General features: G+C 51.0%; 2 protein-coding genes across 8 annotated transcripts; one reads left to right on the top strand and one right to left on the bottom strand.

Moving 5' to 3' along the window:
- The first annotated feature begins 1,230 nt into the window (after positions 1-1,230).
- Positions 1,231-4,618, top strand: POLR2H (RNA polymerase II, I and III subunit H). 2 transcript variants are annotated; one of them, XM_025451307.3, is made up of 5 exons: positions 1,231-1,489; positions 1,908-1,991; positions 2,075-2,168; positions 3,233-3,316; positions 4,257-4,618. In XM_025451307.3, the coding sequence occupies exons 1-5, from the start codon at positions 1,417-1,419 to the stop codon at positions 4,372-4,374; spliced, it is 453 nt and encodes a 150-aa protein (XP_025307092.1). In that variant the 5' UTR covers positions 1,231-1,416; the 3' UTR covers positions 4,375-4,618. The 2 variants fall into 2 exon arrangements, with proteins under 2 accessions (XP_025307092.1, XP_048961637.1); XM_049105680.1 differs by lacking the exon at positions 1,908-1,991 and having other exon boundaries at positions 1,251-1,489.
- Positions 4,619-7,801: 3,183 nt separating this feature from the next.
- On the bottom strand, positions 7,802-14,959 carry THPO (thrombopoietin). Of its 6 annotated transcripts, none has more exons than XM_049105679.1 (7): positions 12,012-14,959; positions 11,754-11,911; positions 11,380-11,507; positions 10,792-10,878; positions 8,931-9,098; positions 8,607-8,687; positions 7,802-8,490 (listed from the first exon to the last, which is right to left on the bottom strand). In XM_049105679.1, exons 2-7 carry the CDS (start codon positions 11,764-11,766, stop codon positions 8,107-8,109), a joined length of 861 nt encoding a protein of 286 aa, XP_048961636.1. In that variant the 5' UTR covers positions 11,767-11,911; positions 12,012-14,959; the 3' UTR covers positions 7,802-8,106. The 6 variants fall into 6 exon arrangements, with proteins under 6 accessions (XP_048961636.1, XP_035566093.2, XP_025307086.3 ...); XM_035710200.2 differs by having other exon boundaries at positions 7,802-8,687; positions 12,012-12,106; positions 13,970-14,950; XM_025451301.3 differs by having other exon boundaries at positions 7,802-8,687; positions 12,012-12,106; positions 13,222-14,950.
- Between the last annotated feature and the right edge of the window lie 163 nt (positions 14,960-15,122).

A 15,122-nucleotide genomic window follows, 5' to 3' on the forward strand; every position in this document is an offset into this window, starting at 1 on the left:
TCCCGTGTCTCTCATCCTCTTCCCTCCTCCTCTTCTCCAGGGTTCCTCTTCTAGGAAGTCACACCTGGAGCAACCTGGCCTGCGGGGTGTACGGGGTGGAGACAGGGAGGAAAGGTGAAGGGGTGAGGCCCGAGGGGAGAGATGTCTAGGTGCTGGCGAGGAGGCTCCTGGAAGGCGGGCGTGGGGGTACAGAGGTCGTTTTTCCCTGGCGGGGCCCAAGGAGAAACTCGAGTAGCTGCTGACGTCTCGCCGCCACCTGGGGATCTGTGTTCTCTCTCAGGGTCTGGAGAAGGATGGAGCAGAGGGTGGGGTGAGCACAGGGTGGATGGACAATGTAGGAGAGAGCGTGTTAGGGGAGAGGCGGGTGCCCAGGACACGGGCAGTGTGCGGGAGGACGCAGTACCAGGATGGAGGGGCCCGCGGGAGGCAGAGGCGGTGCCCAGGAAGGGGCAGTGTGAGAGGAGCGGCACCCAAGAGGAGGGGGGGGCTCGTATCCGTGGGAGCGGACGGTGCCAGCCTGAAGGGGCACGTAGATCAGCGTCCAAGGGAGAAGGCGGGGGGCGGGGGGCAGGTAGTACCAAGCTGCAGGGGCAGCGCTGTGTGATGGGGTTAAACGCCAGCCGTCAGCCGGGCTGAAGAGGCGGAGTGGAAGAGAGTGGGGCCCGGGGAAGAGGGCAGTGGTAGGGGGGTGCTGTACCAGGGGAAGGGACGAGCGCAGGCTTTCCTCTTCCCCATAGTGACATCATGGCAAATTCCCAAACGGGACGGAGCCGGCTCGGGTGACATCCAGCAGGGCCAAGCCGGTCCAGCCCGGTCCAGCCCGGTCCAGCTCGGGCCCGGCTAGGAAGCCTCGGTGCCAGCTGTGGGGACTGGGCTCTGCGCCCCGCAGGGTCAGCGCGCTGGGGGCGGAGTTCCGCCCCGTCCGCCCTCCGCGTGGACTGTGCCCTCGGCGGGCACGCAGACCAGCAGGGGAAGGTTTGCGCCGGGCTTCTCCGGGCCAAGGATCAAGGTCCCGGGCTGGGGTAGGCCCGCCCGCATTCCAGGCGTCCCGACCCGGCCTCTCAAGAGGGCGCAGCCGAGCCTCCGCGTACAGCGAGACGCCGCGCCGCCTCGGCTGGAGGTGGAACTAACCGGGTCCCCGCCCCGGGGCGGAGCCACCCGGCCCCGAGTCCCGCCCCCCACTCCCGAGGCCTCTCGGAAGGCGTCGTTCGGGGCGGAAGTCCGCGAGCCCCGAGGCCCAGGCGGCGGAAGTGGCGGCGGCGCTGCCTGCCCGCGCGCATGCGTGTTTCTAGGGCTCTGCGGCCGCTCTCTGGGCGCGCGCTCTCTTTCTCTCCTTTACTCCACGCGAGGGGGAGCGCGTACCCCTAGGCGTGGTCGCGCTCCCGGCCCCTCTCGTACTCTCGTGGCCACCTCACCATGGCGGGCATCCTGTTTGAGGATATTTTCGATGTGAAAGACATTGACCCGGAGGGCAAGAAGTTTGACCGAGGTAAGGTGGAGGTAGACGTAGGGGCGGCCGAGTCAGGGGGTAACCTCCTCGGGGACACGCCTCTGGGCCCCTGGTCCACCCACGCCGCGTGGCCCGCCCCTGCCGGCAGTTCCTGACTCAGGAATCCCCATCAGGAGACCTTGGATCGATGGGAACTCGGCGTCTCCCGAACTCCGCCTGGCTCCACACAGGCTGGCCCGGTGCCTGGGTGGCCCGTTCTCATGGTGCTGGTGCACCCCCGTGCATCTTCCAGTCGCTCCCCACTCTGCTGGGCGCTGTAGCGTGCACCTTACACACACTTCGTCCTGCCCAGGCCGAAGGGACTCCAGGATCATGCATGTAATCCCCCAAAGTGGGGTCTGCAGGGTCTGCAGAGCCTGGCAATTACCTATGCCACTCTTTCTCTACCTCCCTCCAGTGTCTCGGCTACATTGTGAGAGTGAATCTTTCAAAATGGACCTGATCTTAGATGTAAACATTCAGATTTACCCTGTAGACTTGGGTAAGTATTGAACACAGACAATAGCAGAAGGCTTTTTGACATTTCAGCTGTTCTTTAGCCTCTGGTATTGCCATGATTTTCAGGTGACAAGTTCCGGTTGGTCATAGCCAGTACATTATATGAAGATGGTACCCTGGATGACGGTGAATACAACCCCACAGATGATAGGCCTTCCAGGTGAGGAAGTGAAGTACTTCCCTCTCAGGAAAGGAGTACTTGAAATACGCTTGAGGACTAAGTAGATAAGTGGTATAGGAAAAAACCCTTATTTAATTTGTGGAATAAATGATTATCAGTAGTATCTGAGCAACCTTAAGGAAATTGCTGCACTTAAGAATTCAATGGGGATCCCCAGGTGGCTCAGCGGTTTAAGCGCCTGCCTTCGGCCCAGGGCATGATCCTGGAGTCCCTTCGGCCCAGGGCATGATCCTGGAGTCCCGGGATTGAGTCCCGTGTCGGGCTCCCTGCATGGAGCCTGCTTCTCCCTCCGCTTCTCCCTCTGCCTGTGTCTCTGCCTCTTTTTCTCTCTCTCTTTCTCTCTCTCTCTGTGTCTCTCATAAATAAATAAATAAATAAATAAATAAATAAATAAATAAATAAATAAAATCTTAAAAAAAAAAAAAAAGAATTCAAACAACCAGGTAGCCTGGATGACTCATGGCTCAGTGGTTTAGCGCTGCCTTCAGCCCAGGGCTTGGTCCTGGGGACCTGGGATCGAGTCCTGGGTTGGGCTCCCTGCATGGGGCCTGCTTCTCCCTCTGCCTGTGTCTCTGCCTCTCTCTCTCATGAATAAATAAATAAAATCTTAAAAAAAAAAATTCTAACAACCAGGTGTTTTTCCAGGGCAGCAATTACATGCTTGTGGGTTGTACCTTATCGATGGCTAAGGAGATGACCATCAAGTGACCCAGGCTATGTGAGCCTTGCGTCTTGGGAGAGAGTTTGGTGTGATGGAAGGGCTTTGGAGCTCTACTGAGTTCAAATCTCAGCCCTATCAGTTCTTTGTTGAATGGCTTTAACCTCTTGCAGCCTCAGTTTCCCCATCAGTAAAGTGCAGATGATCACACCTTGCTCATATGGTTGCTGGGAGGACTAAATGGCATTGTGTTTGGAAAACGTCTGTTAGAATGGTGACACTTAGTTACCAGTTAACCATTTTTTTTTCCAGTTAACCATTTTTAAAGAGCTTCTTACTTTTGTTTACTACTTTGAAGAATAACCTTGCTCCTACTGTTCCACAGGGCTGACCAGTTTGAGTATGTAATGTATGGGAAAGTATACAGAATTGAGGGCGACGAAACTTCTACTGAAGCAGCAACGCGTCTGTAAGTTCCATAGTCTTGTGAGAACCCTTGTCCCCCAGCCCTATTCAGATAATCTGAGCTCTGCTCTGAAAATTTGGGCCATGCTTCATGTTTCCTGGGTTGGGTCTCTCCCCAAGCACCTCAGACCTAGGTAGGACTTAGAAGGAAACTGTCTGTTCTGGAACAGTTTCCAATCCGAAATGTAGGCTGCTCGCTTGGCCCTTTGTCAGGACCTCAGGGCTCAGGGGTCCAAATGAGAAACTGATGATCTTGATATGGGAAGTGCAAAGGAAGGTTGCTTCCCCAGGAACTAAATGCAGCATTAAGTGATTAAACTGCTAGGTATTTTGGTATTTGTTTATTTGTGTGTGTGTTTCCCTACTCTGTAATCCAATCCCTAGTTCTTTGGTTTCCTTGCCCAACTATTCTTTTCTCTTCTTTAAAATTTTATTAAAACAGTATGTTCCCTTTGTAAGAAATTGGAAAAGCAGAGAAGTAATCTGAAGAAGCGAGAAAAGTCACCTATAATTCTATACCCATTGGGAACCTTTTACACAAACATTTTTGAATATTCCAGGTTTTTTCCTGTGTACTTTTTTCCTTGAGATCACGTTGTTTGTTACAATGTTTTCTTCTGCTCATTTGCCTTCAAGTTATATAAAACAGGTTTCCATGTGTCAGTTTAAAGCTTTCCTTAAACAATTTAATAGCTGCATAACATTCCAGTAAATGGATATACCTTAATTCGTTTGACCATTTCTGTTATTTTGGGCATGTAGCATTTTCCACTTTTGTTGATAAAAAGAACACTACTTTGCACATATCTGTGCATTCATCTTCGTCTGAATTTTGGTTCCTAATGACAAAACACTAGAAGGGTGTCTCTTTTTCTTAAGCTGGGATGGAGAGCGACTGGGTTGCTGCTGCTCCAGAGCTTAAACTCATGGGACTTCCATTTCAGCTCTGCCTATGTGTCCTATGGTGGCCTGCTCATGAGGCTGCAGGGTGATGCCAACAACCTGCATGGATTTGAAGTGGATTCCAGAGTTTATCTGCTGATGAAGAAACTGGCATTCTGAAACACCCAGGAAGCCAACCTTGCTGTTCAGTCACTCAGGCCTTGGACATCCTTTCGAGCCTGAGAAGCAGTTACTGTTGACCACCTGGTCAGAAAGGGCTGGCTGACTGTTCTCTGGGGGTACATCTTTAGGTGATCTGGACTCAATGGGAAACTTGCCTGTGAAAGACCCAGTGGGAGAGCTTAAAACGAATCAGAAGTTGTTTTGTGTATATGATTTTTTAATTAAACTTTGCTTTTTCAGACTCTTTTCTCCACCTTTAAAAAAAAATCTTTTCCATTACCCTAAAATCATTTTTTTTCCCAATTTGCCTGTGGTATATTCTATTTCTGGCCCACAGCCAGGTGATCACATGTCAATGTAGAATCTATTCTGGCTTCCTGGTATCTGGGTTTAGGGTTGTCTCAGCCTCTTGGTTTACTATCCCCAATATTTATCCTCCAATGTGATTTTCTATCTGGGAGAGAGAGTACTGTGCTTTTGGCTCTTGAGGGCACCCCAGCCCCGGAAGATACCACCCATTTGGCATAGAATTTTGAATTGGCAAGGAGCCCCGCTTGTGTCCTTGCAACACTTCCAGTCTCTTAGGAAGTCAGATCACGTTGATTTGAATGAGTCACTTGCACAGCCTGGAAATGTTCATCATTTTTGTGGAAGCTTTGGATGGAGGCTTTTAGATCCTGGCTTGGGATGCTACTATGAAGAGAATAGGAAGAGCAGATTTGGTGGGTATAGGAACAGGTGGAGGAGCTAGGTGTCTGTTCTACATTTCATAGGTGACCTGGAGGGAGGGTAAGTGGTGGGGGTTCTTACCAGTGATGCTGAACAGGCGGCTGCTGCACAGACCAGTGAACTGGACAGGGCAGCAATACCAATGAGGTTGGCAGTCTGATGCCAGTACCCAGGACAATGGAGCAGCCTGATTACAGTCACTAACTTATAACTGGGCAAGAACAAAATTGCGGAAGTGGTGATGCCTACTAGCACTCCAGCATATGAACTGGCTCTCCAGCCTGGCTTTTGAGGTCTCTGAGAAAGTATACTGGACTCTGAGTTCCCTTGGGAAATTCAGGGTGGCAATCCAGAAAGATTTTGAATGTGTATTAAGCAGTTTTCTCTTTGAGAATGTGTATTAAGCAGTTTTCTCTTTTGATCTCCTGACTTTGCCTTGGGGGCCTGTCCCCCTGCTGGGATGCCCGGGGATATTTCCTTCCCCATCATTTTCAGGTCTTTACATGAGGTGTTAGAAACAGTATTTAGGGAAATGGGTTGAAAATGAATGATCTCTACAGGGGGGAGGAAAAGGTGTTTCTTTGGTTTACTATGTGGGAGGGGAATAGAAGCAGTGGGGGTTGGGATGAATTTTTATGGAATCCTAGGACTTTTACATGGAGTCAGATTTTTGGGGGTGTTGGAGAAAGATGGATTTAGGTAAGAGTCAGAGAACCTAATTACCAGTGGTAGTTTGTGGGGTAGCATAGCATGCTATCCTGGCTGCCCCGGGGTAGCAGAAGAGAGAACTGGCATGCAGTTGAATAGAGAAGAGTTTTCTGGTTTTAACAGTCTTGCTTTTTGTGTAAAGGGAAGAAGGGATAGAATCAGCCTGAGGAAGTTTTGGGAAGGGTTAGTTAAAGTCTCAACAGGGACAGATTAGTTCTCACTGGAGAAGCCCATGAGTTAACTTGCATTTGCCCTAAAGTGAGTCAAGTGCCAATACAGGATGCCCGGAACTTACTGGCCATATACTTATTGCAGTTTTGCTGTCCTTGTCTCTCATCTGATTGCTGAGAACCCTGAAAGCCTTTCCTTTTGGTCCCTTTGGCATATCTTGTTCTGGGTGCTGACTCTTTTCATGTGCCATAAAGTTCTTCATTTGATCATTACGTTTAGCTTAGTTTAGTATTTCAGTAAATTACAATTTCCACTTACAGTTCCCTTGACCAGGTGCTGGAATTTATAGTGTGGAAGAACTATACTCATGCAAAAACTGACACACTGAGATTTGAACACTTTTGAGCTTTGTGCATTTGTCGATTCCTTCTCCGTGGCAACCGTTCTGCCATGATGGGAGAGAAGGACACCTGGAGATGTCTAAATTGGTCACCCTCGTCCACGAGCTTTGGTTTTCTACTCAGAACTCTAATTGTTGGTGTATTTCCTCCCTCAGGACTTGGACATCTTTTCTAATAAGTAGAATTACTGAGTGATCTATTGCACAGTGCACCACACTGGGGACAGTACAGGCTCTAGTCAGCCCAGGCTGTTTCTTTTGCTCACTGGCTGTGAGCATTGAGAACATGTCTGGCTTCTCTCAGACTGGTATCATCCCAACCTGGTAGAGGTGTGTGAGTGCTCTAAAAGGTAACCTGCAGGAGGTTCCTGGCACACTGGCTTTCATTCTTCTATTTTGGGATACCTTTAGTGATCGTGGGGTATTTGTGGCAGTGTTTGAAACTCTGGGATCTCAGCTCTTTTACCCACATGGTAGTTTTTCTCTCCTTTGGGGACGTGGAGGGAGGGAAGAGGAAAAAACCTTCTGTTAGTTTTCCTACAGGAGCATCTGGAGGTAGGGTTGACCTTTGCAATGGAGTTTTTGCTTGCGGGCAATTTAAACCTTTCCCTAAGCACCATGGGGGCATTTATTTGCAGAGACCCAAGACCTGTAAGCCTGGCTTCTTCTCTAGAGAATCCTTAGCAGAGTTCATGGTGGTCACAAAGGGCTGCATCTTAGATACTGTGGACTTCTGGGAATTGGGAAATGAGCCTTCAACTTGCACTTGTCCCTCCCGCTGTGTGAGCCCTAGGAGACTGGCTCTTGCCGCTTCCTGCACTTCCCCCTGACCTCCACAGGAGGGAGGCAGGAACCCGTGCCTGGTGAAGCTTCCTGCTGAGCTGCTGAAGCTCTCGCTGTTTGCTCAGCTGTCACATCCAGGTTTTGTCTTGACTGAACTGTCTGCACAGCCTTACCTGGGGTGTGAGGCTCTCTGAGGCTTCCTGTTAACTTTTTTTGGAGGGGAGGGAAGGGGGAGATCTATTGCCCCCTGAAGAACATCTTTCCCTTGCTTTTCAGTTAGCTTCCGGGTGTTCTTATTTATTCTTTATTTATACAGGTTCAGTTTTGTTGATTGTGTAGAGACAGCTTTTCTGAGAAACAATTTTTCATTCGTTTTTCAAGAGTAAAAATCTCCTAAGGAAAGAAGATCAGAGTCCCACTGACTGAGAATGATAGTAAAGGGAATAAAGAGACTAACCTTAGTTCTGAGTAGAAAACCAAAGCTCTTTTTCCCCTGTTTTCTGCCATAAGGTTAGTCTCTGCCTCTGTTCAGAAGCTAGGCTGGTCTAGCCCTTTGCAGAATTATCATAGGAAAAAGAGCATGTAGAGAATTAGTAAGCTGTAAATTTGTGCAGAAAATAGACCAAAGATAACTAGCTGCTCTGGTGAATATTATTGATAGCTTAAAAAAAATAGCTTCTGAAGTTTTACAATATACAGTGAAAAATCCCCTTTTCTGTCCCGTGTATCCCCCTTTAGCAGGGCTTTGGGTTTCAGGTGAAAGGAAATCTGGTATAACTTGACTCCCAGGGCCTCCCCTCCTGGAAAGGGAACTTTGCAATGGAGACAGTGCTGATGGTGGCAGGGCTAGAGTACCTTACTCCTCCTGAGACAGATTCTGGAAGTGAGGGTGGGCTGCAATTAGAAGAGGACTGGTAGAGTTGGCTGTCGCGGAGGGGTCAGGAGGTGGAGGTTGGAGCGGGTTCTGGGGGGTGGGCGAGGTGGGTAAAGGGGAGAAGAGTGTGTATTGCCCAGGAGGAGGATGGATTGGGGAAGGAGAGTATCTGGGCCAGAGGTTGGGTGGCAGGGCGTCCATATCTGAAGTTCCTGGAGGGATGTCTGGGGCTCCTAGGGCCGTGAGTGAGAGTCCAGGAAGGAGTCCATGAGTTCCATTCAAGGGTCCATGTGTCCTGCTCAGGTGTCCAGGGGTTTGGTTTAGGGACCTGGAGGTTTGGTTCAGCAGACCAGGAATCTTGGCTCTGAATCCCTGCAGCCTCTTCAGAAGTCCAGAGCCAGTAGTTCTGGCTGAGATGCTGGAGTTTGTCTCCAACAACCCAGAAGTCCTGTTTGGGAGCTTGCGCAGTGTGAGGAATAGGGAGGTATTGGTTGGGACAGCTGTAGTGGGTTGGCTCTGCTTGGCACAGAGGGTGGGCCCTGCTACAAGCAGCAGGAAGCGCACCTTTCCTCGGAGCAGTTGTTGGAAGCTCAGGAATATGGCATTGGGATCCTTGTGAGTTGTGGTCCTGCCCTGTGGAGGAAGCTGAGGGCAGAGGATGGGCCTGAGGCCAGAGACCTGGGCCAGATATCATGCTCCCACATCTCCAGGGAAAGATAAGGTGCCAGCACCCAGACTTTATGGCTGGGAGAGAGCACTCCTTAGTTGGTCAGCTGTGCTAGTACCCTCATGATTCCCATAATTCTCCTTTCTTCCCTCAGGTCTTCTAAAGGGACTGAGTCAGCAAAGGACAGTTTCTGTATATAGTCCTGTTGACTCAGGACTTACCTGGGTTCCAAGGAGGCCCTGCAGGGCCCCAAGGAGGAGGCGGACCTGTCCAGAAAGCTGTCCCAGAAGGGAAGAGAGGCAGGAGGGTCCCAGTTGTCCCCGCGCTGCCAGGACGCCATCTAGCAGAAGGGCTACAGCTCCCAAAACGTCCTGTGCCTTGGTCTGCTCCTGCAAAAGAGATGGAAGGGAGAAGCGGCCTGCTTCAAAGGGCATGCTAATAACGGGTGGGGAGCCCAGAGGAGTAGCCAGTGGAATGAATCATAGGAGCTGAGAATTGGACAGGACCAAGGTCCCACCCAGCACAGGAATTCCTTCACAGTCTCCCGACAATTGGTCATCGGCCTCTGCTTGAACAACTCCAGTGTCCGGTAACCCAGCCTGGTCTTACACTTAATTTCAGTCAGAAGAGTTCTTTCTCCTCCTTACCCTATGCTGAAATCTGTGCTACCTCTCACTTCCAGTGCTGCCAGTCTACCTTTCTGCAACAAAATCTTAGGATCGTAGGATTTTAACAAATTTAACGTAGAGATGAGACCATCAGAGAGATCATAAAGATGATGAAGAGAGGCTTCCTGATAAATGGCAGAGTTGGCACTGCAAGGGATCCCTAGGAACTGCCCTTTGTCCCTGGCCTAGTTCCCCTAGAAGACCTGAGGGGAAAAAGGGGGATTCTAGGGATCTTGAGGGGAGAAGAGCTGACCTCCCAGGAGGTTTCCTGAGCCTCAGACTAAAGCACTTCCAGCTATACCACAAGACTATCACTTTCATCCAAACTAATCAAAACTAATCAGATTTTTTTTTGTTGTTTTTTGTTTTTGTTTTTTTGCCATTCGTCACATAGCATGTTTTCTATCCTCTCACTGTTCAGATTGCTTCTTCCTTCTGGACACATGCTAGTTTTATATGGTCCTCTGAATAAATCAGCAGTGTATCTAGAGGAGGATATCTAGTACTCCTTCAGAACTGTTAAGTGCAGGCCACTTAGAGAAAAGTTTTTTAGGAATATTTCCATGAGGTGGTTGCTAAACATATAAAGCCACCTAGAATCACTAGCTTTTATTATTTATTTATTTTTTAAAAAGATTTTATTTATTCATGAGAGACACATACACACACAGAGGCAGAGACATAGGCAGAGGGAGAAGCAAGCTCCATGCAGGGAGCCTGATGTGGAAGTCAATCCTGGGACTCCAGGATCATGCCCTGAGCCAAAGGCAGACGCTCAACCGCTGAGCCACCTAGGTGTCCCTAGAATCACTAGCTTTTAAAATAGCTGCTTTAATAGTGTGACATGCTAAGTTTGAGGTCAACTCAATCCTCCCAAATCTTCTTCCAGTTCTAGGCCCACAAGCTTATATAAGGGAAGTGGGAGCATCGTGGCTTGAAAGCTGGAATAGGACTTTACTCGATTACTTTGAGTAAATGTAGGATTTTTTGTATCTCTGTTAAATTTTACTTTGTTTTTGATATAGCCTTTCAGCAATTTGAATCTTGATCCTGTCTTTTGTTATTTTAGCTGTGCTTCCCAGTTTTGTGTCATCTGAGGATGACAGATCAGTCTTACTTCTTCATGCCAACTTAAGAACTTTGCACAGGAATAGGTTAATGGCATGGCCATGGGAGACTTCCATCTAGCTTTTCTTGGTGGTCAGCTTTGAACCTATTTTAACATACTGGGACAGCAAGCCATCTTGTCTAGAGGATATCATCACAGCAGAATGTAGATTGGTTGGGTTAGGGTTGCCATGCAGAAGAGGAGATATTTTTAGAGAGCTCAGGAATTTTGAAGAATCCATGGAAAGTAGGAGGAAACTGATGAAGACAGGATTTAGGGAGGCCAAGGAAGCGATGGCTTACTTACCTTCTGGGTTTTCCATTCTCCCAAGCTAAAGTCCACAGCAGGCAGCAGGACGGGTGTGGACAAAGGGTAAATGTCTGGACACTGGCTCTATTGAAAAAGATGGGTGGTGGGGTGGGCGGGGTGGAGAAGGGATCTCAAATAAAGAGGAGGGGAGGGTATGGTGACACACTGACAGGATAGGCTTGTATACCCAGACTAGAGCTTTTATTTTTTTTATTTTTTAAAGATTTTATTTATTTATTCATGATAGGCACACAGAGAGAGACAGAGGCAGAGACACAGGCAGAGGGAGAAGCAGGCTCCATGCAGGGAGCCCGACGTGGGATTCGATCCCGGGTCTCCAGGATCGCGCCCTGGGCCAAAGGCAGGCGCCAAACCGCTGTGCCACCCAGGGATCCCTCAGACTAGAGCTTTTAAAAGTGGACTTGATTATGATTGCAAATCATAATCCTTGTCAAGGAGTGGTGATGGGGAGGTGGACAATATGGGAAGAACAGTGATTGGGTCAGGGAATGAGAGGAAGTGATGGGAGGAAGGGTATCTAACCAGTTAATGGATAGAGAGGGTAGAGTGCCAGGAGATTCTCACCAATCTGCTGTGAAGTACATGGGAGTCACGAAGCATTTTATTTAGGAGACGGGGGTCACAGGCAGGAGGAGCTGGGAGGCATGGATCCAGTCTTGCAGTTAGGAGAAGCATGACCACGAGGAGCAGCTCTTAGGTGAGGAGAAGTGAGGTTGAAAGAGTGGATGAGGAAGAAACCATTGTCAGGTGCTAGTCTAGGAATTCCCATTTAGGACCCAGACCTGAAATCCAGGGAATTTGCCTTTCAGAAGCCTTATTCCTGGAGATTGGGTTCCCACTGTCCGCCCCACCACCCACCCACCTGGCAGCACCTCTTCTTTGTCTCTCCTCTTTAACCAGGTTTTGATTAGGCCCTAGGGCCCTCAGGTGTTCCTTACCAGTCAGCTCCATTCTGGCCTGGCTGTCTGGTAGGAGTGGCTCCCTGGTTGGGGCCTCTCCCCTGAATCCTTCCTGGGGCCATGGAGGCGGTTTGGGCTCTGGCACTTCTTGCACAGTGGGGCACAGGTGGGCTGAGGAAGAGGGTCTGGAATCTATTCTGCAAGTGACAGGAATAATGAACATTTAATCAGGTGTCAAGGAAAAGGCTGCCTGGTGGGGGGGAACAGCTGCTGGGAGGGCATGAGATGCTGACCAACCTGGAACTGCGGAAGCTCTGCTCCTGGGTCTCCTTGTGACTGCAGCATATAGTGTCTCCTCTTTGTTAGGGTTCCTCAGTGACTCTGATGTGGGGCTGTGGACAGAATATGTACACACACACACACACACACACACACATTCATTGGCCTCAAATTCTGAGCAACCTTGGTTTTTTGGTTGGAGACAATATGGGATGAGGATAGGGAATAGGAGTATTGTGGCATAAGCCTGGAGAAGTGGTTAAAAAGCAGGATATAGAGTCAGGAGGAGGAGCTAGCAAATCTGTGTTATGTGTTGAGGGGTAGCTCGGGGAGTGGAGCTGGGGAGGAGACTTGGGCAAAAACAAAACTGGACTACTAGGGGTTGGCGATTACAAGATTATGAGAAAGTGGTATGGGAGCAATTAACCTCTCATTCTCTCTCCATTTACCCCCACCCATAAGCCTCTTGGAATTTTTCTTTGCACTTCCAGTTCTAAAATAGTGGGTTATCCAAGGCAAAGAGAGAGGCTAATAGTCCTGGAGCTTCCCACTTGAGGCAAGCTGCCTAGCAATGGGCACCTGCTGAGTGAGGCACCTCACCCACCTTACACAGCTTACCTCGCCTTGAACACCCACTGCATCCATCTCATAGCTCACATCTTCCTCCCTGCCCCCTTTGCAGACCCCTTCCAGTTCCTCACAGGACCCCCCACATGGCCTCCTCCTTCTTTGACAAGTCGTGCAAAGAGGCCTGCACCTGATTCAATATTGGGATTTCCTGTAGGTCTGTCAACATGCATGAACCCTCCTCCCACTCCTCTCTTCTTGGGTCCAGCGTCTCCCGTCCTGAGATTTAGAACCTTAAGCTAGCTAGAAATGGCAGGGTACAAATGGGGATTGGGCCTGTGTCCAGCCTGATGCTATACGTCCTAGGCCCTAACTGCACTACCTTTCTCATTTTCTCCCTGGGCACATGTTCCCTTTCCTTAGGGCCAGCCAGGACAGTGCTGTATTCCTCTAAATCTGTGATCAGTCCTTCAGAACCCAGCACCCCACCCCCTACCCCTGCTCTGTCCTGCTCCTCCCATTCTGGGAAGGCTACACTCTTCTCGACAAAGGTCAGTGCCTGTAGGTTCCAGTTTGCCTGCCCCTCCCCCAGCTGGGAGCCCAATTCCTCTTTCCTGTCCTTCCTACCCTCACTTAACTCCAAACCCTGCTTGCCACTCACCCGGTGGAGAAGGGCTCCAGGACCCAGGTGCATAGCAGGCAGCACTCTGGGGATCCGATGGGTAGGAAGACGCATAGTGTTGGGGCACAGCCCCTCCACAGCAGTAGGGTCACAGGCCTGCCCCGGGACACTTCTGCCCAATCAGAGAGCAGGGAGCCACCAGATACCGGTGAAGGCTCCCGGAAGTGACGCTTCTCCTCCCACCCGCACTGAACGTGGAGCCCCTACCTGGACCATGGTCCACTAGCAGAGCCCAGCTCCTCCACCCACACACACCGCAGGGAGGATTACAACAGGGGGATCCATCTTTTTCTAGGAGATGGGAAACCTGGATGGGAGGGGAACAGGTCTTTTTTCCTAAGAGAAATCTGGCAGGACATTTTTTGTTTCTGCAGAAGAGGCACAGAGATCGGGTTCTGGTTTTAGATTGGTGGGTTTTTCAGTTCCTGATTGGCCAAATTTCTTTTCCTGGACAACACACCTGCTGCTGAGAGCCACCAGGGCTCTTGCTTTCCTGCCTTTCTCTCATATAACCCCATAGGGATCAAGTCTTATTCTCCCTTTCCCAGTGGGAATGTGAGTATTGCCTGTATTAGAAAGACCCTGTCATTGGTCGGTGTCATGGAAAAAGGGCTTGGACTCTTTGAGAGGCCTGCAGGGTGAGGGGTGCATGTTAGGGGTGGTTGGGCTGGGCTCAGGTGCCCCTCTGCAGAGGGGCCCAATGGCTCAGACAGCTAAGGCCACTTACCTCCGTGCCCGAGCTCTCCTGAGCTTGCCCTTTCTCTCTCCCTCTTCCATCTCCTACCACTCCATATGTGACAAGAGGAATAACCAGGCCCATGTGTCCCTGTCTTAGGAAAGACAGCTGCTGAACCTCCCCCGCAAATACCTCCTGCTGGCCCCCCTCTTCCTTTGGCCCTGGCTCTAGTTCCTTTGCTTTCCCCTCAGTCCCAGTCTCCTCACAGTCTCTGTCCTCAGGGGCCTCCTGGCCTGACCTTGTTCCCATCACCCCCACCCCAGTTCTTCCCCTCCTCCCAAGGATGGGGCTGTCAGCTAAGGAGTATGGCCTAGATCCCGGAATTCTCCAGTTCAGCCAGACAAGATGCCTCCCAAGATTAGGAAGGAGGGTGCTGGGGTGGTTGGGAGGCTGGTGGGTGGTTGGGAGGCTGGTGGGCAAATGGGTGTGGGAGGGGACAGGGAGGCAGTCATGACCAGGCAACCAAGACAAAGGAGGCTGGGGGTGCGGTGGAGAGGCAGAGGGTCCTCAGGGGTGATGGGAAGAGGGTGAGAAAGGATGTCAGGCTGGGGACAATGATGGTTGGATGGGCCTGCGGACAGGTTACCGACAGGGAAAGAAATACTGGCGCAGACTGAAAGGGGACTCTTTCTGGCTAAGTCCCTGTCCTGTGGAAGAGTAGAGTGAGGAAAGATCTCAGCGAAGAGGTAGGGACACAGGCCAGGCAGTGAGTGTGGGTAGTATGGGGTTTGAGAGGTGCTGTGGGCCCACAGTAGGGGAGATCAGTTGACGGGCCTTTCCTGCACGTTGTCATCCTTAAAAGAGGAGTCTTCATCCTTCCGGCAGGAACCGAGCACTAGCCCAGTGGCCGGCCCAGGCCTCAGGCCCAGCCTCTGCCCCTCCCTGGCCTGGGGCTCCCGTCTTGGGCCGGACACGCACCTCCCGGTGCAGCCGCCCTGTGGCCGCCAGCAGCGGGGGGCTCCAGACCCGCCTCTCCTCCCCTCTTCGCGCCCCCTGGTCCCTCCCCTCCCCCTACCCCCTTGGCTCCCCCTTCCCCTCCAGCCCCTCCCTCCTCCCCTGCCCCGTCCCAGCCCCTCCCTCCCCTCCCCCACTCGCGATCCGGGCCGCTGCTGCTGGGCCGGACCCCCCGGGCTCAGCCCGGCCC

The sequence above is a fragment of the Canis lupus genome, chromosome 34 (genome assembly GCF_003254725.2).
Source record: "Canis lupus dingo isolate Sandy chromosome 34, ASM325472v2, whole genome shotgun sequence".
Classification (NCBI taxonomy): Eukaryota; Metazoa; Chordata; class Mammalia; order Carnivora; family Canidae; genus Canis; species Canis lupus.